Genomic DNA, 24,748 nt, shown 5'->3' with positions numbered 1-24,748 from the left:
TTTATGTCATTGATGGCCAAAAGTTGTTGTAGCCTAATGTATGACACACACAATATGTGCCTGCTGTGTGTGATTCTTGGTACAGTAAACTTTACCAAAGATTGGTTTGTTGTTTAATGCCGCACTCAGCAATATTCCAGCTATATGACGGCGGTCTGTAAATAATCGAGTCTGGACCAGACAATCCAGTGATTAATATCATGAGCATGGATCCACACAATTGGGATTGATGACATGCATTAACAATGTCAGTGAGCCTGACCACCCGATCCTGTTAGTCACCTCTTACGGTAAGGTGCGTGACTCGTAGAATGTCAGGTTTTTTAGGGGTGTCCTTATGTTAAGCATTTCAGGTTAAGTTGCATCCACAGTTCTGATAGGGATTCTTTCAGGTCCCTATAGTTACATCACCTTCAATGATAAGCCTAGATGTTTGAAATGAGTTCACGTTAAAAAGGTTTAACAGTTGGCTACATGTTTGAAACAGTGCATCGCAACATAGACATGACCCCACGACCCCAGCAACCTGACACCGACACCAGGACCAGCACCAACACTGACACCAGAACCTGCACTAGCACCCACACATTAACTAGCACTAACACCCACACAAGCACCTGCACTAACACCCATACAAGCACCTGCACTAGCATCCACACATGCACCAGCACTAACACCCACACAAGCACCAGCACTAACACCAACACAAGCACCAGCACTAACACCCACACAAGCACCAGCACTAACACCAACACAAGCACCAGCACTAACACCAACACAAGCACCAGCACTAACACACGCTGCAGCCTCTAACCTTGACCTCAAGGACGGGACTGTTAGAAGTCTCTCCTGAATTATTTACCTGTCTTTGATTAGCATCTGGACCACAATGTTTGGGGAATTGGAAGCAGACATGCTCAGCTTTAGCACAAGAGGACACTGAGCTATGACTTGTAGAATTGGAATAACTGCTCGACTTTCTTCTGTGTTAAATATGTTAGTTTGAACATGAGACTAAAAATGTCTGCACCCTGTCCTGTATCTAGTTAGTGCCTTTTCTGAACAGGACTATTTTCAGGTTGTGACTGAAGTTGTCAGTGGGTGGGTATTAAGGGATAATACTTCTCACTATCTAGTTTACTATAACTATAAGCACGTGCTTAAGTGCCTGTGCTTACAAGTGACACAGACAAGTACAATGTCACACAACATCCTTCACAGGGAACTACGTACTGTATATTAACATACCTGTATCACTAACAGATAACATCATGAGCATGCGATACAAACATATCTTTACCAAGTGTAAGTTGATCTCTGTACATGTAATCTTAGCTATATACCATGTCCTACCCAGTTGTTGATCACCTGCTGTTAGTCCGGCAGAATGTTGACATGACCTTGCAATTTAGGTTCCACAGTTGTTTTTGCATGATTTCATTTGTTCAGACACTACATATGAATAAACTAATGGATGCCACTTTGGCACCCTTGAGGGTTTTGAAAAAAAAAGATTTTAAAAAATTGGCCCAATTTTCATATTCGGCATCATTTTTGTAGTCAGAAAGAAACACATAATGAACTTTTCAGAGTATATAGATGTTAAATACACTTGATATACAACATATATGTTTAAAAGTTTTGGTCAGACATGTGGTAGAAGTTCTTTTAAGTATTAAAACATAAAATAAATATAAAATCCTCAAGGGTGCCAAGTTGGCATCCAGTTGTTTCTTGATCTACATATCTTTAACTTATAAAATCAGCAATAAAACACTGTGGGACCTCAAATGCAAGGTTAGCATTGAAAATTGCTTTTAGCTACTAGACTATGTTAAAGCACTAGCACCTGTACCCAAACATTGCAGGAAAAGAACCGACAAATCGAATTCTATAATCAACGGTGTTCATTGATACTGCAGTCTAAACGGCCTCTTAAAGATTAGTATCTTTGCCCATAACCCGGAAATACCGTTAAACATACCTGCAGGTTGTAAACATATATAATTGTCATCAGCTACTCAGATGATACAGATCTATCCTTGTGTTTGACACGAGACACACGATGAGTATCAGGAAATAGCAGATCTTAGTCTGTCATCACAAGGCATCTCACCCATCAAACTGCTCTCTACACCCAGTAAATGTCTCCCAGGAACACGATACTGTCAATTAGTTCCTAACATGGAGCCATGATTATCTCATGTAACGGACCATTAGGCAACTTCAGTCACAAATTAGAGGATCTTGTAGCTCCTGAACACTTAAGTACCAGGCATACTTTCAATATAGCTTCTTTCAAGTTCTTAATTCTAATTTGTCTACATCTTGATATCTTCATTTTAAAAATAGTGTTTGTTATTTGTCTCAGTGTTGGGTGTTGAGTGAGTTAAGTGGGTGAGTGAGTTGCGGATTGAGGGGTTGAAAAGTTGAGTAGTTGAGTGAGTGAGTGAGTGAGTGGATGTGTAGTTGTGTGAGTGAGTGGCTGAGTGATTGGTTGGGTGATTGGTTATGTGGTTGAGTGATTTAGTGAGTGAGTGAGCGGTTGTGGTTGAGTGAAGGAGTGAGTGAGGAAGTGGCTAACTGGTTGAGTGGTTGAGTGAGTGGTTGAGTGAGTGGTTGAGTGAGTGAGTGAGTGAGTGGTTGAGTGAGTGAGTGAGTGAGTGAGTGAGTGAGTGAGTGAGTGAGTGAGTGAGTGAGTGAGTGAGTGAGTGAGTGAGTGAGTGAGTGAGCTCATTTTACAGCTGCTTTATGCTATATTCCAAGAGTGAGCACATGTAGGGATTTCACCTAGATCCTTGGTGTGACAAGGCAATGCTACTCCCACCAGATGGATAGATGGATGGACAGATCACAATTAAGATGTGGTTTGAGGAAGATGTCATCATGTACATCTTTATGGGCATTTAGATGTTGGGTTGAGATCTGTTCAATTTCAAGGATATTGGTTGATCGTCATCTAAAATGTATTGAAGATTTTTTCAAAATTGTTCCTGATCCAGGAGAGTCCTGTCAAATTTGATAGACCATGAAACTATGTTCCACCTGTCTCTCTCAGCTTCTTTTATGAAGCGTTGTGGCACAGGTGGCCCAGTCATCAAAGGCTCTGCAATTCGCTGTGCAGAATTGTGTTCCGTGGACATGACATAAAACCTCAATCTCATTAAAATCAGATCTTAGTTTTCTCTACCGCTAAACAAAGATCTGAGGACATCCCATTACGGGGCATGTCAGAAGGACCTTTCACGAATTTTGACCGACCAATGAAATGACTGACAAGAAATCGACATTAGCCAATGAGAAGGCAGCTTTCTCGAGCTTTACGACACTAGTTTCAAACTGGCGACTACGCTTCGAAACATATTTTGACGTATTCTCGATTAAGAAAATTAAAACTGATAAGAAGAACATTCTGGAATGGCTTATAGATGGCCTAGATTGTATGGATATAATCATAAAACCTGTAACTATCGTTCAGAATACCCCGTGTTAAATATTTCATGGTTGCATGATTAGAAAACTCATTCCAACTGTCACTTTCATGATCTGGTGAGCGACGCTCTGATTGGTTGGATGAAAGGTCGTTCTGACGTGACGGTTAATGGGATGTCCTCAGATCTTTGTTAAGCGATAGCGAGAACTAAGATCAGATTTTAATGAGATTGCATTAAACCTATGATCACCGGGCTTCAATTCCCCATTTTCTCAGATTATGTTTCAAGGTCTGTCAGCACCATGCCCATGCATGTGGGTTTCGCCAAAGTGGTGAACGTCAAAGACCTGCATCACTTCAGGTTTTTTTTCCCACATCAAGATGACATGCTGTGATATGACTGCAATACTGTTAGCAGCATTAAACCAACTCACTTACTCGCTTTTGTGAAGTATATCCACAACAGAAGCTGACATTCATAAAACCTTCATTTGTCATTCACGGATTTTACAGAATCACCATAGAAAACTTAACATGCAGAGAGTGTTTGCATAACAGCCGAATACACAGGTCTCTCTAAGGACCACTGCAACATCTGCGCACAATCACACCAACTAGGTCACATCACTTCAATAGCAGTTTCACATAGAGTGCAACTGTCATATACATGAAGGTGGCACCCCCCAGGGCACCTGCCTGAGGGCCAGGGCAGGTGCAGCAAGTGTCACATACTTGAAGATGGCACCCCCAGGTCTGACAGTGCACCTGCCTGGGGGGCGGGGCAGGTGCAGCAAGTGTCACATACTTGAAGGTGGCACCCCGAACGCACCTGACTGAGGGCCAGGGCAGGTGCAGCAAGTGTCACATACTTGAAGGTGGCACCCCCAGGTCTGACAGTGCACCTGCCTGGGGGGCGGGGCAGGTGCAGCAAGTGTCATTGCGAACTGGCCCCTGCTAGGATTCAACTGCCTCATCATCTTCAGAGGGAGATGTAATCCCTCACCTATAGTCTCACTTCAAGAGAAAAGTTTATCACTAAAACTTATATTCAGCTTTGATAAGGCAAAGGTTAAGTTTTCTGTGTCGAATCTGCAACCTGATAATCCTCATATCAAATTCCTCAATGTTTTTGTTGTTCACTCTCACAGGAATATTTAACTTTTCTGGACATTTCTTGCATTTGAAAACTTCTTGGTGTCATCTGTTTGTTTCTGACAGTCCCAAATTTGAAAATGTAAAAAATGTGGTATTCTAAAAGTCAACATGCATTTGTAAAAATTTAACATTTGAAACCTCCAGCTGACATGGATAGTTCCAAATGTAATTTCAGGTATCAAATACTCAATAATACAGGCCAATCTGGTGGCTTGAGCCCATGTATGCTAACCAGAGAGGTTTTCTCTGTATATTAGAAGTCCGGAACAGAAAAGTGTAAGGGTTTAGAGTTGATCAGTAGTTTTATCAGACTCTTCCATGCATCCCATCGATATGTGTTGTGCCTAAACAAGTCAGCCAACAGAAACACCTCTGAGGACCTCGTGTGTTATAGTCAAGAATTCTGTCTCCAATAAATGGACTTTGAGCAACAAATCTGATGTGTACTTTGAGAGAGCTACATCATCCCCGGAACCAAGGAGTGGTAAGAATAAGTGGCCGAGGTAGAAGGGTATCCATCTTCCCGAGGCAAGTGCGTTAACTGACTATAAAAGTCCAGTTTCCAACCTTGCCAAACTAGGCTGGAATTCCTGGGCTTGATTGTAGCGCCACCAGTGGCTATTACAAGTTATGTCCTTTCTATGCCTCTCCTATGGACCAATCAGATTCAACCTCTCATATCACTTGCATTTGCTTCAAACAAAACGGTGGCGCCCAGTCAAGACGATCTGATCGATAATCAAGATCTATATTGTGATAAAACGAGTCTTACATCGCGAAGTGCATCAAATCACGTGAGCACCTTGATTAAAAACATGAAAAGATTTAGAAAATATCTGTTGACAGCGAGTTAGCGGTGCACATTCTTTGCAAATCCTGCAGTCGACCGAAATCTGCATAACACTTTACGAACCGGATTTTGATTTCGGTGCGTGATTTTGATTGGACTATGCATAGACTCGTTAGTCCAGCCAAAATGTAACTCCATAATACCAGCCTAGTTCGGCAAGGGTGAAAACTGGACTTTTATAGTCAGTTAACCCTCTTGCCTTGGGCCGCCTCCGTTGTCTAGTGGTAGAGCGTCCGCCCGGAAAGCGGACGGTCCGGGGTTCGATCCCCGGCCGCATCATACCAAAAGATGTTAAAAGATGGTACTTGTTGTTACCCTGTCTGGCGCTCGACATTAAGGGGCTAAAACAAGGACTGGTCGGCTCGGGGTCAGTATACTGTGTCTGAGTGGGGTATTCATGTTAAACTGAGGCATGGTATCTCAGTGAGCTAGCACTATAAATCGGCATCAGTCCGGACTAGTACAAGCAGCCACACACACACACGTGCATGCACGTCTCTATATAAGTGCAATAATCTTGGACGCGACGTTAAACCCAATTTCACCTCACCTCACCTCACCTCTTGCCTCGGGAAAATGGATGGTATCGTACCCGACACCTACGGGAACAGAAGTCTCCCTACCTGGCAGCCTTCACCAGGGACAGCTGCAGCAGCAGTGTCTCGCCTCCCAGCCACACGGGATGTGAAGAGAAACAATGAACACATTCCTGTACAGATTTCCTTACAGGAAATGCACAAAACATTCATTTCTTCTGGTGTTGACCTTTGTGTAATATATGCTGCACTTGCAAAAAATAATTAATTCAGACACAAAATCTAGCTGAAATACCTACAACACATACCTGCATAGATTTCCCTATAACATACTTTAAGGAAACTGATGGATCAAAAATATATTTTTTAAAGAAAAGAAGATAATCTATTTTAAATTGTGTTGTTAAAAAATATTACTTGAGATACAGTGTATTGGACAGATATAACAGACCATTTTATTCCTGGGTTAATGGATTATAATTTTTTAATTTGACGTTTACACGATATACGGCTTTAACATCGACGAGAGATGGGTCACATGACCGCGAAGTTGACGTTCATAAGTGTATGAACGACACAATTTGAGGTTCATACGTTTTTCACGAGACCGTGTTCTTGAAATGACGAAAACACTGACGGACTACTTCCACATTTCTGGGGAAACCCCTGGGAATTCACATTTACAGTTTACATTGAGAAACGTAATAGAGCTTGACTGCATGATTGTTCATGAATATACTCTCTACGGCCCACCCTAATGAACAAACGAAAAAATGCACATCCAAACTATCGTCAGTATCGACTCGATCTGTGTCTAGGCTGACAGTGACCGTCTCCAGCAATCTACGAATTTACCTTGGTGTCTGTTTGACGCATCTTTAATCACCTATCAATAATCGGTCAGTTGATCAATAATGACTAACACATGTAACCGCCACAGGTTCATTAACAACTTCGGAAATCCTCCCGTCACGTTTATCGTGTCGGCCATTTTTTAGTTTTGTACTTGATGTAAATGTATTACGCTGCCGTCATTGTGACTGACTTACTGAGGTAGTTCATTACAGACCTTTCTCATCTAATGGGGATATTATATGAACACATGTGTTGCATAAGATGTTTCTGAAGAGCAAGTTCTGCATCCATACGCTCATGTCACCTCTCTTTTTGGTGAACTACTTTATTCCGCGATATAGCTGGTTGTTGTTTGGCTGTCAGTGTAAACATGAAGTCACACGTACTAAATAAAATTGTGTTTAGATCTTGGCCTATGTCCTTTGAGGAAGGAAACTGTGATAAAAAATTATAAGAATTGACTTTCACTTTGTGTGAGTTCATTGGAGTATGAACCTCCATAGAGTGAGGGCCAAACATTGTATGAACATCGTCGCAAGCTCCGACGTTCATACAGTTTGGCCCACACTCTATGAAGGTTCATACTCCAATGAACTCACACAAAGTGAAGGTCAATTCTTAATTGTTAGACAGTGTCACAGTCCCTGAACCATATTATTTTAATTTAAATATAGTTGTTTGTTTCTATCAAAATTATAGATTTTCAGAGACTTAGCGTAAGTCTTGCATATTGTGTGAAATGTTCAGAGGCGAAACATAAAGGATATTTTAGATTTTTATTGTGTTCTGAAGAATGTCACCTGAATATTTAGCCATGTGGCCAATTTCTTGTACCACCTCGATCCTGCACATTATTTCTGGTCAACTCTGAAGTGAATAAAAAAATATTTTTTAATTTTATAATTTCATTTTTTTCAAATCTTATTTTTTTAATGTTGGAAGATCTGTAAACTGTAAATGAACATGAAACAAAGTTAACCAGAGCCACATCAATCCTCTAAAGACTGAGTGGTTGCATTGACTGATGTCAACAACAGCGACAGAAACTGGCACTCGTCCTTGCCAAACTGCCCAGTAGTTAAGGTATCATGAAGACAAGTGGACATTTGCCAGTTTTAAGGGTTTTGCTATATGTTATCACTATAAGGACTAGTGGACTTAAAAACTGCTGAACTAGTATTGTCTGTTATCACTTCCTTGTTCAAACCTTGACCTCAAGTTTAGTTTTAAAGTGTCACACTAAATCAATACGTGGATATTCAAATTTGAATTTTTTAGGTCAAACGGCCAACTTTAAGTTCTTTCGAATGTTAAACACGACTGCTACTATGTTCTTCTCAAAGCTGTGGTATCACTGAGATAATGGATGAAGGTTGTTGTACTTGAGGAACCATTTTCCTGAAACAATCTGTTGAATGCCAGCATGAGCAAAATAAGAAATTTAGATTTTCATAAACCAATTTGCATCCTCACTTGAACTATCAGGATGATATTTAAAGTTTAAAAAATATAAATACAATAGTGTTTTTTTCTGTTTCTTGCATAATTTTCTCTTTCCAAATACAAATACATACATAAATATTGCCTATTAAACAAACTATGTGGAAAATCAAACGATCCAAACCTGTGTATTTTTTATTTTTTTTAAAGTCCTGACTAAAATTAATTAATATTATAAATTAATATTTTTTCCAGTTATTAGCATAGCTTTCTGTTTCCAAATACAAAGACATGCATAAATAATGCCTATTAAACAAGAAGTTTAAAAAAGCATATGATCCAAACCTGTGTTTTTATTTTTTTTAAAGTCCTGACCAAACTTAATAAATGGTATTAATGATTTCCTACGTGAAACATTAATCAATATTGATACATCACTGTTGTATTTGGTTCAGGTACAGTAGCTCAACATCTGGTGAGATCACGCACAGATGTGCTTCACACACCATCAGGTGAGGACTTGAACCGGGGCTGTCAGTGTGACAGGAGAGCACACTTACTGCTGGGCTACCCAATAAAATGTTTCAAAGGGGCATACAAACAAATATTTATATAAGGCTGTGTGAGTGAGTTTGATTCAACTCTGATCTGCATTCAGTTCGAGCCTGTAAGAGTGTGTCAGCTTAATGTGTCAGGAAAGGGATGAAGGTCTGAAAGTTGATGACTGTAGTGAAACCTGCAAACCCAGGTATGGTGTTGATGAACAACGAAACCTTACCAAGTGATTCTGGGATTCAAGCCCTGATCATAGGATCCAGGCATGGCTAAGGGAGGCAACTGCACATCAAATTCTTGGGTGACAGAGGACCGGTACCTGACACATTTGGAACAAAGTACCTAAGCTTCTGGCAATTCTCGTGAACACCTGGTGTCATCATTGTCAGGATTCACGATTCGAAAAAGTTGGTCTGTGAATTTGTCCACATTCACATTCAATTTAAACTTAATGTTATATAAGCTGGCGATTTTAAGAATAAGATTGAGATTCAAGAATGAATCACCCCAAAGGCTTTGACGTTGTGATTTCCATTGTGAGAGTTTTCATGATACATGTACTATGTAAAAAATACACACCTTAAAAAATAATAACAGAAATACTCAATACATATTACTACAATGCTACGCGATAATGCTGTCAGAGATGAAGTATTGAAATAAACTCCTGGTGAATCAACATTCCCTATGAAAAGACAAATATATATACGCCATTGAGGACATAACTACAGGGATGAGAACCTAGTGTGTGTCAGACAAAGGATGTGACAAGGTGATATGCTTGATCCCTCTCTTTTTATACTGACTGCTGATAATAAGACACGCGTGATACAGACAGGCAGGTAGGGAGGTCGACAAGGACACGACAAGGGTACACTGACCTGTCTCAGGTCATACTGAAGGTAATACACAATATGTATTACATCTACCACAACATACCATATCTACCACACAATATACACAATATATGTCATAACTACCAAGTGATTACTACACAAAATATATATATCTTACACATGATATATATAGTACACATTATACCTTAGTCATGATACACACTATATGTCATATGTACCACGTGATTATGAACAATACATGTTTCATCTACATGATATACAAAATATATGTCATATCTTACAAAAGATACAAACAATATATATCATTTCTTACATGTGATATACACACCACATATCCATCTTACACATGATATGCACAACACATATCATAACTACCAGATTATATACACAGCTTTTATCATATCTAATGCATGAAATAGTATCATACCTATGCTCTTGGGTTTCAACGAAGTGGTAAACGTCTAAGATCTGCATCACTTTAGGCCTCCTCCCACATCAAACTGGCAAATCGTAATATAACTAAAATACCATTCAAAGTGGCATTAAATCAATTTACTCACCCATTCCCTAATGCATGAGATATTTTTTTAACGTTTTATACGTTTTGAATAAATATGTTGAATTAATTATACTCTATGGTCCTCACTGGGAGTTGTTGTGTGTTGTAAAAGATGAGATCACGTTACGTCCTAAGACAGGTCCTAAAATTCTACATGAGTGTCAACTTCAAGGAAGACATCTTGATATGTTTCAAACACAAATGTCATTTACAGGTCCATGTAGTTTTATGTGCCTGGTTACATCAATGTGATACTTTGTGCGTATTAGTGTCACACAAAAGGAACTGAACCAGAGAAACTTTGTCATTATATATCTCAGCATTAGGACACATAATACAAGGTTTGGAGTCTTGCTCAATGAGGTAGACAAGTCTTCGCATTAGCGCCTGGCCCACCACTGTTCTGACACCGGCTAACTTTCTCAATATGAATAATTTTCTATTGATACAATCTTGACCTTTTCCCCATTTATAGAATATTTACCTTTTTCCAGTTAATATGAAATGACTGCAGAAAGCTTTTCTATCAGCAAAAATCGAAATGTAAACAAAACCAAGTGATTTTGTTTGTGGGGATGTATTCTTGTTTTTTTGCTTGTTTGTTTGTTTGTTTGTTTGTTTGGTTGTTTGTTTGTTTGTATCAGCAATATTCCAGGTATATGACGGCGGACTGTACATACTCAAGTCTGACCAGACAATCCAGTGATTGACATCATGAGCATCGATCTATGCAACTGGGATACGATGACATGCATCAACCAAGTCATCGAACCTGACCACCCGATCCCGTTAGTCGTCTCTTACGACAAGCATAGTCGCCTTTTACGTCAAGCATGGGTTGCTGCAGGCCTTTCCGCTACCTGGATCTTCACAGGTTTCTTGTTTCCCCAAACATTCAAAGTATCATTTGTACTCAGTTGGTGATGTCGAATGGGCTGCAAATCCTAAAGTGCACAAGGCACCCTTTGTGATCGAACGATATAAAGCCCCCAGTAGTGATGTATATATAGAACCGATACAAAACAGACGGGGGTAACTGCAGCTTATACGGTAGTATACTTAGGTCTGTCTATTATGTGTACTTTCATACAACCATGCAAGAGCCTGACACTGACTCTATAGATGTCGGACTGAAAAGGGGTGGGTACACTCCCTGAACCCTCAGGTCAATAAGCAGTCTCACAAGTCACACCCAAGCATACACTGCTGCAATCAATAGCTATCTCAGTTAGGACAATCTGACTTGGGACATCGTTGGATGAAGCTGATTACACATACATCACTGACAAGTCTGCCAACACTGTCCCTCTGTCGCAATGTCTGATATCCCCAGTATCACTTAGTCCCAATACTGGCCAATGTCAGATCGAATGCTTGTGTATATCAGACCCAATACTGGCCAATGTCAGATCAAATACTTGTGTATATCAGACCGAATACTTGTGTATATCAGACCCAATACTGGTCAATGTCAGATATATATCAGACCCAGTGATGGGGTATAGCAGACCCAGTGATGGGGTATAGCAGACACAGTGATGGGGTATAGCAGACAAAGTGATAGGGTATAGTCGACCCAGTGATGAGGTATAGTTGACCCAGTGATGGGGTATAGCAGATTCAATTATGGGGTATAGCAGATTCAATGATGGGGTATAGCAGATTCAATGATGGGGTATAGCAGATTCAATGATGGGGTATAGCAGATTCAATGATAGGTATAGCAGATTCAATGATGGGGTATAGCAAATTCAGTGATGGGGTATAGCAGATTCAATGATGGGGTATAGCAGATTCAATGATGGGGTATAGCAGATTCAATGATGGGGTATAGCAAATTCAGTGATGGGGTATAGCAGACCCAATGATGGGGTATAGCAGATTCAATGATGGGGTATAGTTGACCCAGTAATGGGGTATAGTTGACCCAGTGATGGGGTATAGTTGACCCAGTGATGGGGTATAGTTGACCCAGTGATGGGGTATAGTTGACCCAGTGATTGGGTATAGTTGACCCAGTGATGGGGTATAGCAGACCCAGTCATGGGGTATAGCAGACCCAGTGATGGGGTATAGCAGACACAGTGATGGGGTATAGTCGACCCAGTGATGGGGTATAGTTGACCCAGTGATGGGGTATAGTTGACCCAGTGATGGGGTATAGCAGACCCAGTGATTGGGTATAGCAGACCCATTGATGGGGTATAGCAGACACAGTGATGGGGTATAGCAGACCCAGTGATGGGGTATAGTCGAACCAGTGATGGGGTATAGTTGACCCAGTGATGGGGTATAGTTGACCCAGTGATGGGGTATAGCATTAACAGTGATGGGGTATAGTTGACCCAGTGATGAGGTATAGTTGACCCAGTGATGGGGCATAGCAGACACAGTGATGGGGTATAGTCGACCCAGTGATGGGGTATAGTTGACCCAGTGATGGGGTATAGCAGACCCAGTGATTGGGTATAGCAGACCCATTGATGGGGTATAGCAGACACAGTGATGGGGTATAGCAGACCCAGTGATGGGGTATAGTCGACCCAGTGATTGGGTATAGTCAACCCAGTGATGGGGTATAGTTGACCCAATGATGGGGTATAGTTGACCCAGTGATAGGGTATAGTCGACCCAATGATGGAGTATAGCAGATTCAATGATGGCGTATAGCAGAACCAGTGATGGGGTATAGCTGACCCAATGATGGAGTATAGCAGATTCAATGATGGGGTATAACAGATTCAATGATGGGGTATAACAGATTCAATGATGGGGTATAACAGATTCAATGATGGGGTATAACAGATTCAATGATGGGGTAGGGCCAAGCCAGTGATAAGGGTATAGCAGTGAAATCTAGTCCACCCGAGCTGCATTATCTCCAAGTAGCAGTGTCTGACATTGAGCATGAATGTCAAGTAGGCCTTGTCATGGCCTAGTGTCACATGTTTCAGATTCAAATAATATAGAAGCAAACCACAAGGCCCCTTAATGTCAGGCACTGTGTCGTGTTTAAGACGATGCATCTTCCTGGTCCTTTCTGAAACCTTCCCTGTGAGCACCACTGTAATGATATTCTGTGGCAACTAGAACATCTCATACAAGGGATATACAGCTATATTTTGCAACTGTCCATTTGACTTCACAGTAAACTAAAATCAGGGGGCTGTTTCACAAAGAGATCGTAACACTAAGACGGTCGTAAGTCTATGTTAAAGTATAGGAGTTACGGTAGTCGTAGCGCTACGATCGCTTTGTGAAATGGGCCCTGGAAGTAACCAGATGAGCTTTTGATTAAATAATATAATTCATTTGATATAATTCAGACCCCATAATTTGCTACACTGAACAATTTTATTTTACAACTAGAAATTGAAGTAAATGTCTTCCCTAAATAGAGTCCATTACAAGTGTAGTCAACAGCTAGGAGACCAGAAAATCAGTGGCTGAGATAAGATACCTGCTCATATATACATCACTATCACGACAGCGTCGACCCCAGGATTGTGTTCAAAGGATAAAAACTCTGTTTCTGACTGATGACAAATGTTTGCGTCCAGGACATCCAGTTATCAAGCGAGCTGTACGCCTTTTTAGGAAATACTCCAGCCATGTGCCTGGGTCATGGTGGGGGGTGGGCCCCAGAGATGGGCCTTATGAAATATAGCGGACATTAAGAACACTCAATACCAGCCGATGATGTTATAATGTTTCTGGGCCCACTTGCACAAAACGATCTCACCGTTAAGACGATCGTAACTCCAATACTTTAACATAGGTTTACGATAGTCGTAGCGCTAGGGTCGCTTTGTGCAAGTGGGCCGTGGTAACAGCACTACCGTACCATGTACAGTTAAATCTGGGATGATACACCAACTGTGCGATCCGATACTTATCTCAGTACCTTACTCACGATCCAATACGTATCACGATACTTAGGCGTAAGCCATCTTTTCATAATAAGACAGGATGGCCAAATATACCTGGCACACTAACTTTTTACAGTTTGCAGTGTTAAGTATGGTGTAATGGATATTAACATTTTTATACTAATTTTCACTAGTAATTAGTGTTTGGTGTAACATTGATTAAAGCATACATGATAGGTAAGAATCAATACTTTTTAGTGAGATGGTGCTGTTGTTATGCATAGCTGACCTGAAACCATGCATGCCTAATGAGCGAGAGACAGCGTGGAATTGTCCTGTATTTGCAGGCAAGAAGTAAGTACCAGGGTGCTATTTCACAAAGTGACCGTAGCAGCACGACTGTCATGAATCTGTTACCACAGTGACGGGCACCAGGGCCACTTCACAAAGTGACCGTAGCAGCACGACTGTTATGACTCTGTGTTGCCCAAGTGACGGGCACCAGGGTGCCATCATCCCATAAAGTGATCTTTGTGCTACCCTCATCCCATGCATTTAATGTTCTTGATGGGGAGCCTTGGAGTCCTGTAGATGATGACGTCCTGATAAGGCCTGTTACATACAGCTCACAAGATATGCTAATATTGTCCAATTTCAAAGTTGGGGGAAAGTTTAATTTGTTATCAAACTTATATATGTATAAATGGCTGACAACCAGGCTGACCCATCACTCAATGTTCCCGTACTTCAAGTTGGCTAATTCAAAAGGCTAAATCTATATACTATGAATTAGTAAATAACTATCTTTGTACTTCATTTCCAAAATATTATTTTGGCTGAAGACATTGTTCCATAATAAAACACATGCTATATATGACTTAATACAAAGCTGTTTCTCCTTTTCAAACCATCTTAGAGATGTCCAGCAACTTCTTCAAGTTGGGTGGTGTATGACCTCTATTCTATGTCAAGTCTCGAGACTATTTGTCCACTAGCTACTCGATCTCAATACAGTATCACAGTTTATTCTGTTTTATTCTCGTGAGATGTAAGACGAAGCTCCAGTGTAACCTGATTCTACCCCAGTCACCCAATACTCCATCCTCAGCCGGAATGTGGATGCATGGCCAGATGTACCGATCAGCTTACCTTTCATAAGAGTCAAATACCAGGAATCCAGAAAAATCAACTTATCTGTCAAGTCAACATACTATTTTCATTGATATTTATGTTTTTTTAACTGACACGTTACAAGTAATGACACTGATCTTGATAACTGATTTTTTTATTGAAATCAGTAAAAGTGATGACAACAGATGGTTAAAATAGTTCTGTACACTGAAACAGCCTGCAACCACCAGTCTGAACTGAAGTCTAGAAAGATGTCATCTGGTCTTGTAAAATCGTCATAGATACTGGCATATAAGAAAAAAATATTCTAAAAATACTGCCAAATTACTTTTTCAGGCTCAAATGGTTTTGAAACAGATTGCTGAAATACTCATGTGAAAAATAATGAGATAGTGTCTAGTTGCCTCAAACACCAACCACTGACTAATCACTCTGATTACCTGAGTCGAAAGTCGTTATCTCCTCCACAATACACCTGTCCGAATCCTCCTCAATCCGTGTCTACACAACACTTGACTTAAGACTAAGACGTGGGTATCCTCTGTGATGAGAGTGTCAAACACCAACCCCTTCTCAGGGCAGTAAACTAGTAAACACGAGTAAACACACACACACACACAAGATCAGCACACCTTTGCTAACGAGCCAGGTGGAGCAAGAGATCTCTGCCAGCTGTTTAACAAATAGACTGTCCTGGAATCTTCTATTATCAAGCGGGGGTTTCAGATAAGTGAAAGGCATTTTCAACATTTATGTGTACACTAAGAGGGGTTGAAAAGAACTGTGCTATAGGAGGTGTGTAAGAGGGGTGCCATCTGAAAGGGGTGTGCATATCTGTGAGGTGTATACAGGGTGGGAATATTCCAGTCACAAGGCTGACCTTCAGTTTAAACACTGATACCCGTTACTAACTTAACGCTGAACCTATATAGAGAATCTCACCCGAGTGTCTTTTGATATCAAATATATCAAATATATCACTTTTATCAACTTGTGATGATATATTTGACATCAAAAGACACGAGGGTGAGATTTTATTTATCATCCAACATCATTCTTTCAACTTTTTTAATTTGTAGACAGTAATAGGCAGTGTCTTCAGTGTAAAGAGTACTGCTTACAGCTTCAGTAGCAGAGCCATTAGTGATGTCATTTGATTGTGATGTCATGGTAACCAGTGACGTCACAATGGTCTGCAAAGCATTGTGATGTAATTTCATTGCAGCGATATCTACAGTGTAGATCTCAGATCTCAGACTTGATCTCATCCAAGCGATATCTCCTGTGGGAGCCAGTTTTGGATGATAAAAAACAATACACGACAGATTTAATATCTTGCGGTCCATTTCAAAGGATAATGGTTATAATATATCTTAATGCAATTTTATGACTATTAGTCATGACCACAGTAAAGGAATAAATCTGTAGTACTTCGCTAGTTTACATACATGATATTTTATAACATCCACGCTTTTCATCGTGAACAGTGTAAGTGAGAGAGCCCTGAGAAATTTTGTTTGTTTGATTATGAATGATTTTAAGTTTTCCAAAAGGTTTAATTGCATATCAATAACACTTGAAATGTGTGATGTGACATTTCTCACCTGGTTTGATTTCATGGGTATTGAACTGTACAGGTCTAATACTTCTACATATACAACGGAGTAGGAAGCACATACACAACAGGGGGCAATATCAGGCAGGAAAGTCAAGGGCTACTTATCATTACAAGAAATGTCAAGGACTCCAGGACACCCTTTGTAACCTTGTTTTTAGAAATGTGTGTGTGTGTGTGTGTGTGTGTGTGTGTGTGTGTGTGTGTGAAATATTTAGATACATAGAAAGAGAGAGAGAGAGAGAGAGAGAGAGAGAGAGAGAGAGAGAATGAGAAAGAGAGGTTGAGAGACAAAATGTGACAAAGAGAGGGAGACAGACGAGAATGAGAAAGAGGGAGAGACAAAATGAGAAAGAAAGGGAGAGAGAGAGAGAGAAAATGAGAAAGAGAGAGAGCGATGAGAATGATAAAGAGAGGGAGAGAGAGAGAAAATGAGAAAGAGAGAGATATAAAAAATTGAGAGAGGGAGAGAGAGAGATGAGAATGAGAAAGAGAGGGAGAGAGAGAAAATGAGAAAAAGAGGGAGAGAGAAAAAACTGAGAGAGGGAGAATGAGAGAGAGGGAGAGAGAAAATGAGAAAGGGAGAGAGAGAAAGAGAGATGAGAATGAGGGAGAGAAAGAGAAAATGAGAAAGAGAAAGAATGAGAGGGAGAGAGAGAAAATGAGAGGGAGAGAGAAAGAGAAAATGAGAAAGAGAGAGAGAGGAGAATGAGTAAGAGAGACTTGTCCCATTCACTACATACTGCCTCATCACACTGAAAGCTGCAACTACATGAACCCTCACATAAGGAATTAACAGAATATTGCTGTGTCAGCAAATATCACTAAAATTCAAATTTGAATTGCTTCAAAATCAATCATTTGTCTAAGCTTACTTCTGGCATTCAAAAGATTTTGTAATTTGTTACTGGGACTTCAACAGCAGCAACAGGTGGGACACCTAGCAACACAGGCAGGACGCCTAGCAACACAGGCAGGACGCCTAGCAACACAGGCAGCTGTGCAGCACTCTCATGATTACAAACAGGCAAGATTGTCTGCAGTGGAGGCGGCAGTTCAAAAACCCACTGAACAACAAAAAAATCAATGATTTGATAAAATTGTGGATAAATCTAGGTCAAGCAGGTATTCAAATGAATTTTCTTTCTTGACTTAGCAACAATTAGTTTTCTCTTTTATTATCAAATGTAATTTAAAAAAAACAACCAAAAAACGCCTAAGTTTTCAAGTATCGACTTGGCTGTTGAGATAAGTTAGATGACGTACAGCTGCAAGGAGTGGGATGTTAAGGGGTTGTTATATCATTTTGAAAATACTTCAACTTCAGATAAAATGTCACTCCACCCAGTCCAGTCAAACATCAAACACAGACGCACCAAGCTGTTGCCTCCATGAGGCTTGGCAAAACATTTTTTTGTTTTCACCAGCCTGGCCGTAAAACTGCACCCAGCCTAAAATAATAAAATACTTTAAGCACAGAAAAGAAATGACCTTTTAAACTCAAATTTCATTTTTGTGGCAGATTCCAACTTTTTGTCATTCATAGTGTGTCATACAGTGTGTCATATCGTGTGTCATAGTCGATCCAGGTCACCATGCCCTGGGGCCCCATCTCTTTATGCTTGGAGTGAGGGTGTGGGTGTGGCCAAACAAGGTCAGGTAGTTGGCTATATCAGAATATATTAGAATCAAGCTTATTATACATTATTATTTATTGTAAGCTATCAAATAAATAAACAAAAAAAATACAATCCTTTCTACCCAGTCAATTTTGAACAAGTCATGAAATACAAGAATAATGTTTAACTGACAACAAGATGTAACATTCAACCAGTCACTCATTCATACCCCAATGAATGTAGAGACAGATGAAAGTGTTTCCTAAAGGCTGTTATCATTCAGCAGAGAGTGAGTGTTTGTTTGTTTGTTTGTTTGTTGTTCAATGCCGCACTCACCAATATTCCAGCTAAATGACAGCTGTCTTTAAATAATCGAGTCTGGACCAGACAATCCAGTGACTGACATCATGAGCATCAATAAACACAATCGGGATAGGATGACATGCATCGAACCAAGTCAACGAGACTGACCACCTGATCCTGTTAGTTTCCTCTTACAACAAGCATAGTCAACTTTTGAAGCAAGTATAGGTTGCTGAAGACCTATTCAACTCACCTCTGTATGACCTTAGTCAGCTGAACTCTCTTCTGTATGGCCTTAGTCAGCTGAACTCACCTCTGTATGGCCTTAGTCAGCTGAACTCACCTCTGTATGGCCTTAATTAGCTGAACTCACCTCTGTATGGCCTTAGCTGAACTCACCTATGTATGGTGCCAGTCAGCTTATTCTACCTGTGTATGGCCTTAGTTAGCTGAACTCACCTCTGTATGGCCATAGTTAGCTGAACTCACCTCCGTATGGAGCCAGTCAGCTTATTCTACCTGTGTATGGCCTTAGTTAGCTGAACTCACCTCTGTATGGCCTTAGTGAGCTGAACTCACCTCCATATGGAGCCAGTCAGCTTATTCTACCTGTGTATGGCCTTAGTTAGCTGACCTCACCTCCGTATGGAGCCAGTCAGCTTATTCTACCTGTGTATGGCCTTAGTTAGCTGAACTCACCTCTGTATGGCCTTAGTTAGATGGACTCACCTCCGTATGGCCTTAGCTGAACTCACCTCTGTATGGCCTTAGTTAGCTGAACTCACCTATGTATGGCCTTAGTTAGCTGAACTCACCTCCATATGGAGCCAGTCAGCTTATTCTACCTGTGTATGGCCTTAGCTGAACTCACCTCTGTATGGCCTTAGTTAGATGGACTCACCTCCGTATGGCCTTAGCTGAACTCACCTCTGTATGGCCTTAGTCAGCTTATTCTACCTGTGTATGGCCTTAGTTAGCTGAACTCACCTCTGTATGGCCTTAGTTAGCTGAACACACCTCTGTATGGCCTTAGTTAGCTGAACTAACCTCCATATGGAGTCAGTCAGCTTATTCTACCTTAGTATGGCCTTAGTTAGCTAAACTCACCTCGGTATGGAGTTAGCCAAGTCCTCCTCACAAGTAGGTTAACATCCCTCGGTGTCAGGGTGAACACCTCCCCAGGGCATATGTCAACAAATATGACTGACACAATTACCTTGTAGATACACCTCCGATAAGAATAACACTGCTTTAAATATCTCAGTGAATATCTCCTTTTCAACCTTCTGCTCCCTCCACACAGAACCAGGCTATTGTTTCAGTAGTAAGAAATCTGTGCACGTTTAATGTGATGTATGAGTGGTGTGTTGGAGCTGTTTAGCTATGCTGGCCAGGTACTCAATGAGACTTTTCACTGGTTGAATGCCTAACAATCTGTACAGTGATGCATGCTTTTTAAAGCAGCCAGGTCAATAAGTGCAAGTTGCCATGGAAACAGTGAAAGTGTACATATCTCTGATCAGTTTTTATTTGTGTTAATTGACCAGTTATGTTTACCTGACAGGTAACACACAGGTGCACAACAGCAATCCTTCACCTCTGTATTTAATGACTGCTGATTGTCATTGTGTAGGTTCCAGTTCTATTGCAATTAAGTAATTACCTGATCACTACAATACCTGTGTTTTCCTTGACCCGATAAATGTAGCCAACGGTCAACACACGCAGGGTCAGCCCATTTGAAGTACTTCATGTCAGACTTTATTGCTTTCATATTTCGGACATCATCAGTATAATTTAACATGTTGATGCATTGCTTTCATTATACCATGAGTGAGTGAGTGAGTGAGTGAGCGAGTGAGTGAGTGAATGAGTGAATGAGTGAGTGAGTGAGTGAGTGAGTGAGTGAGTGAGTGGCTAACTGGATGAGTGAGTGAGTGAGTTGTGTTTAATGCCGCTTTTATCAGTATTCAAGTCATATTTCGGCATGTCTGCTTATTGTTGGAGGAAATCCCCAAGCGATGCAGGTCTTAGACGTTTACCAGTTTGGTGAAACCCACAAGCACGGGTATGGTGCTGACAAACCTAGAAACATAAATAGGGCGAACCGGGATTCAAACCCACAATCATAGGTTTCTGGCCACCCGTGCCCCCAGGAAGTGAGTTAGGATTGTCTTACCACACCTACCAAAATGCAGTTCGCTCCAGACAATACTACATATCCTAATCAATTATTAATTTCTTCAATTGTTTCAACTACAATATTATTTTACTGTTGTTTTTCTTTCACATTTTTTTAATTTGTAAGCAAACAAATCTGGACTAGACATCCAGTACACCCGTGAAAATCTGCGTTTGATTAGGTCTTCAACCTATTCCTGCAGTAAGAGACGACTATGCTTGTCGTGAGAGGCCTAACAGGATCAGGTGGTCAGGCCCACTGACTTGATGCTGATTTGGTTGATGCATGTCATCGTATCCCAATTGTGTGGATCGATGCTCCTGATGTCAATCCCTTGATTGTCTAGTCTAGAATCAATACTTACAAACTGCCGTCATATAGCTTGAATATTGCTGAGTGCGGCGTTAAACAACAAACAAAAAAACAAACTAACTTGTAACTGATATTATGAGAAATTATCAACACCATCTGGGTACGATGACACACAATCAAGCAGCCAGACTACCTGGTCCATTGTCTTGCTCACCATGCATAGGCTGCTGGGGACCTATTCTAGGCCAAAATCACCATAGGGAAATATTTTTTCAAATCTTAAGTGTTGATACCATATACCCTGTATAGCAAACCAAGCAGCCATGAATAGTCAGTGAGTGAGTAAAGTTATCGCTGTTTTGAACAGTATTTTAGTTATATCACAGACCATCAGCTTGATGTGGGAGGAAAGCCCGAAGTGATGCAGCTCTGAGACATTTACCACTTTGGTAAAACCCACAAGCACTGACAAACCTAGAAACACAATCAGAGTGAATCAGGGATTCAAACCTACGAGCATATGTTCCTGGCATGCCTAAGGGACACAACTCTGCACAGTGAAAAAGCTATGAAAAAAGGAAATCATTCCAGTAATCATTTCTACCCAGATAAAGTTCAACATGAGCCACAATTCAACCCAATCTTTACCATCACAGCTCCCAATGTAAGTATAATACATGATATATTCCCATCACCTCTGTCTACTAGAGATATGTAAGTAAGATACGTGATAAACTCCCATCACCTATGTCCAAAAGAAACACACGGCAAGTGTTTGCAGAAGGGAGGCAAACATGGGGGATCTGTCTCCCATACATCCCCGATTCCTCCCTCTATCTGGAGGAGAAAGCTTCAGTCAGACTAAGTACACAGCGACCACTTGCTAAGTAGCGGGAGGGACACTCTACTTTCCATAATGAGGCAGCATCACTGTGTGTAATCTACAGGTCTCCCCCTTGTGAGACCTCCTGTCTTGATAGAGGCCTCTAACCTGTTTAACAGGGCCATGGGTTGTGTCGGTTCGACTTAAGGGAGGGACTTCTTTAAGAATGACTTTGGTAATTACATACCTAACAATACTATTTTTAATGAACTTGTTTGTGTTTAATCTCAAAAAAGAAAGAAGACAATGAATGTGCTGTGTAGGTGATACTTTAAGAAGGATTTTATTGACTTCTTTCTGAGTGACTTCTTTCTGAGTGACTTCTTTCTGAGTGAGTGAGTGAGTGAGTGAGTATGGTTTTTAACGCCTCTTTTAGCAATATTCCAGCAATGTCCCGGCGGGGGAACACCAGAAATGGGCCATTTAAGAATGAGATTGGTAATCAACAATACTTGTTTTAATGAACTGGTTTGTGTCAAATCTCAAAAAAGAAAGAAGACATTGTGTCATGTAGGTCATACTTTAAGAAGGATTTTACTGACTTCTTAAATAAAGAGATTGGTAATTACATATAAAAAGATACAGCTTTTACTATGAAACAGTTTGTGAAAAGAATCATTGGAAAAGAAACAACGCTGGTCTTTTTGAACACGTGTATGTTTGTAACCTACCGATCAAAGTGACCAGTGTATGCTTGAATGCTAAATACAAGATATATTCCCTCACATTCAACCACCAACCCAACATCAAAGAGTAATCCAGGGAATGATTAATTCTCCATGTCCAACAGCACCTGAGCTTCTTATCAATTCCACACACGCCTGGCCTAGTATGTGATGAGGGGCGTGTCTACGGCCCCACTTGTCAGGAGGGGCAGAGCTAGGGGGACAGTACCCGTGAGAACTCAGCTTGTTACTAGAGGCCAGTTTGTTACAACTGACTGGGTCGGTCACAAGTTACATGACAGGAACGGAGACGAGTGGAGACAGGAGTGGAGACAGGAGGGAGACAGGAGTGGAGACAGGAGGGGAGACAGGAGGGGAGACAGGAGGGAGACAGGAGTGGAGACAGGAGGGAGACAGGAGTGGAGACAGGAGTGGAGACAGGAGGGAGACAGGAGTGGAGACAGGAGTGGAGACAGGAGTGGAGACAGGAGTGGAGACAGGAGGGGAGACAGGAGTGGAGACAGGAGGGAGACAGGAGTGGAGACAGGAGTGAGACAGGAGTAGAGACAGGAGGGAGACAGGAGGGAGACAGGAGTGGAGACAGGAGTGGAGACAGGAGTAGAGACAGGAGTGGAGACAGGAGGGAGACAGGAGGGAGACAGGAGGGAGACAGGGGGGAGACAGGAGTGGAGACAGGAGTGAGACAGGAGTGGAGACAGGAGTGGAGACAGGAGGGGAGACAGGAGTGGAGACAGGAGTGAGACAGGAGTGGAGACAGGAGGGAGACAGGAGTGGAGACAGGAGTGGTGACAGGGGGGAGACAGGAGCGGAGACAGGAGTGGAGCCGAGTGGAGACGGGAGTGGAGACAGGAGTGGAGACAGGAGTGGAGACAGGGGGGGAGACAGGAGGGAGACAGGAGGGAGACAGGAGTGGAGACAGGAGTGGAAACAGGAGTGGAGACAGGGGGGGAGACAGGAGGGGAGACAGGAGTGGAGACAGGAGCGGAGACTGGAGTTGAGACAGGAGTTGAGACAGGAGCAGAGACAGGAGCGGAGACATGAGCGGAGACAGGAGGGGAGACAGGAGGGGAGACAGGAGGGGAGACATGAGTGGAGACATGAGTGGAGACAGGAGTGGAGACAGGAGGGGAGACATGAGGGCAGACAGGAGTGGAGACAGGAGGGGAGACATGAGTGCAGACAGGAGTGGAGATAAGAGCTGAGACAGGAGCAGAGGTTGTGTCACCTACCTGCTTGTGTCCCATCTCAGCAGCGTTGTGCAGCGGACTCCCCCCGAGGTTGTCTAGTGTCACCCTGCCTCCATGTTTCAACAGCCACTCCACCACTTGATGGTGGCCCCGAGTGGCAGCGAAGTGTAGAGCTGACACACCATCAAAGTCACGCTCGTTAGGATTGCACTTCTGTTCAGCTATCTAAAACACAAAGACAAAAGTCATGTTACAACACAGAAACAACGCACAACAGTAGCGTTACAACACAGAAACAACAGTCATGTTAATCGACGGTTGACAAAATAGACACAATTTATGGATAACAACTTCTTTATTTACAATAAAATCGATGTTTCAGTATATAGAGAATCTCACCGGAGTGTCTTTTGATATCAAATATATCAACACGAGTTGATAAAAGTGGAAAAACTCTGAGGCTTATATCAAAAAGCACGAGGGTGAGATTTTATTTATCATCCTACATCGTTCTTCCAACATTTTTAAATTGTAGACAGTAATAAGCAGTGTCTTAAGTGTAAAAAGTACTGCTAACTGTGAGTTTCAGTAGCAAAGCCATTAGTGATGTCATTTGATTGTGACATCATGGTAACCAATGACATCACAATGGTCTGCAAATCATTGTGATGCAATTTCATTGCAGGATCTCATCCAAGCGATATCTCCTGTGGGAGCCAGT

The 24,748-nt window shown here is 41.4% G+C and overlaps 1 protein-coding gene across 3 annotated transcripts in view; it reads right to left on the bottom strand.

Annotated features, from left to right (window-relative positions):
* The window catches only part of LOC139471378 (espin-like), a 90,587-nt gene that overhangs the window by 33,631 nt on the left and 32,208 nt on the right, over nucleotides 1–24,748 (bottom strand). For all 3 annotated transcript variants that reach the window (XM_071253723.1, XM_071253724.1, XM_071253725.1), the window contains exon 3: nucleotides 24,070–24,252. In XM_071253723.1, coding sequence (XP_071109824.1) covers nucleotides 24,070–24,252 — 183 coding nt within the window. The remainder of the gene's footprint in view (nucleotides 1–24,069; nucleotides 24,253–24,748) is intronic.

The sequence above is a fragment of the Haliotis cracherodii genome, unplaced genomic scaffold (assembly GCF_022045235.1).
Source record: "Haliotis cracherodii isolate W230 unplaced genomic scaffold, xgHalCrac1.p SCAF_22, whole genome shotgun sequence".
Taxonomy (NCBI): Eukaryota; Metazoa; Mollusca; class Gastropoda; order Lepetellida; family Haliotidae; genus Haliotis; species Haliotis cracherodii.
The sequence above is the reverse complement of the archived record's forward strand: the minus strand, read 5'-3'. Positions and strand labels throughout refer to the sequence as shown.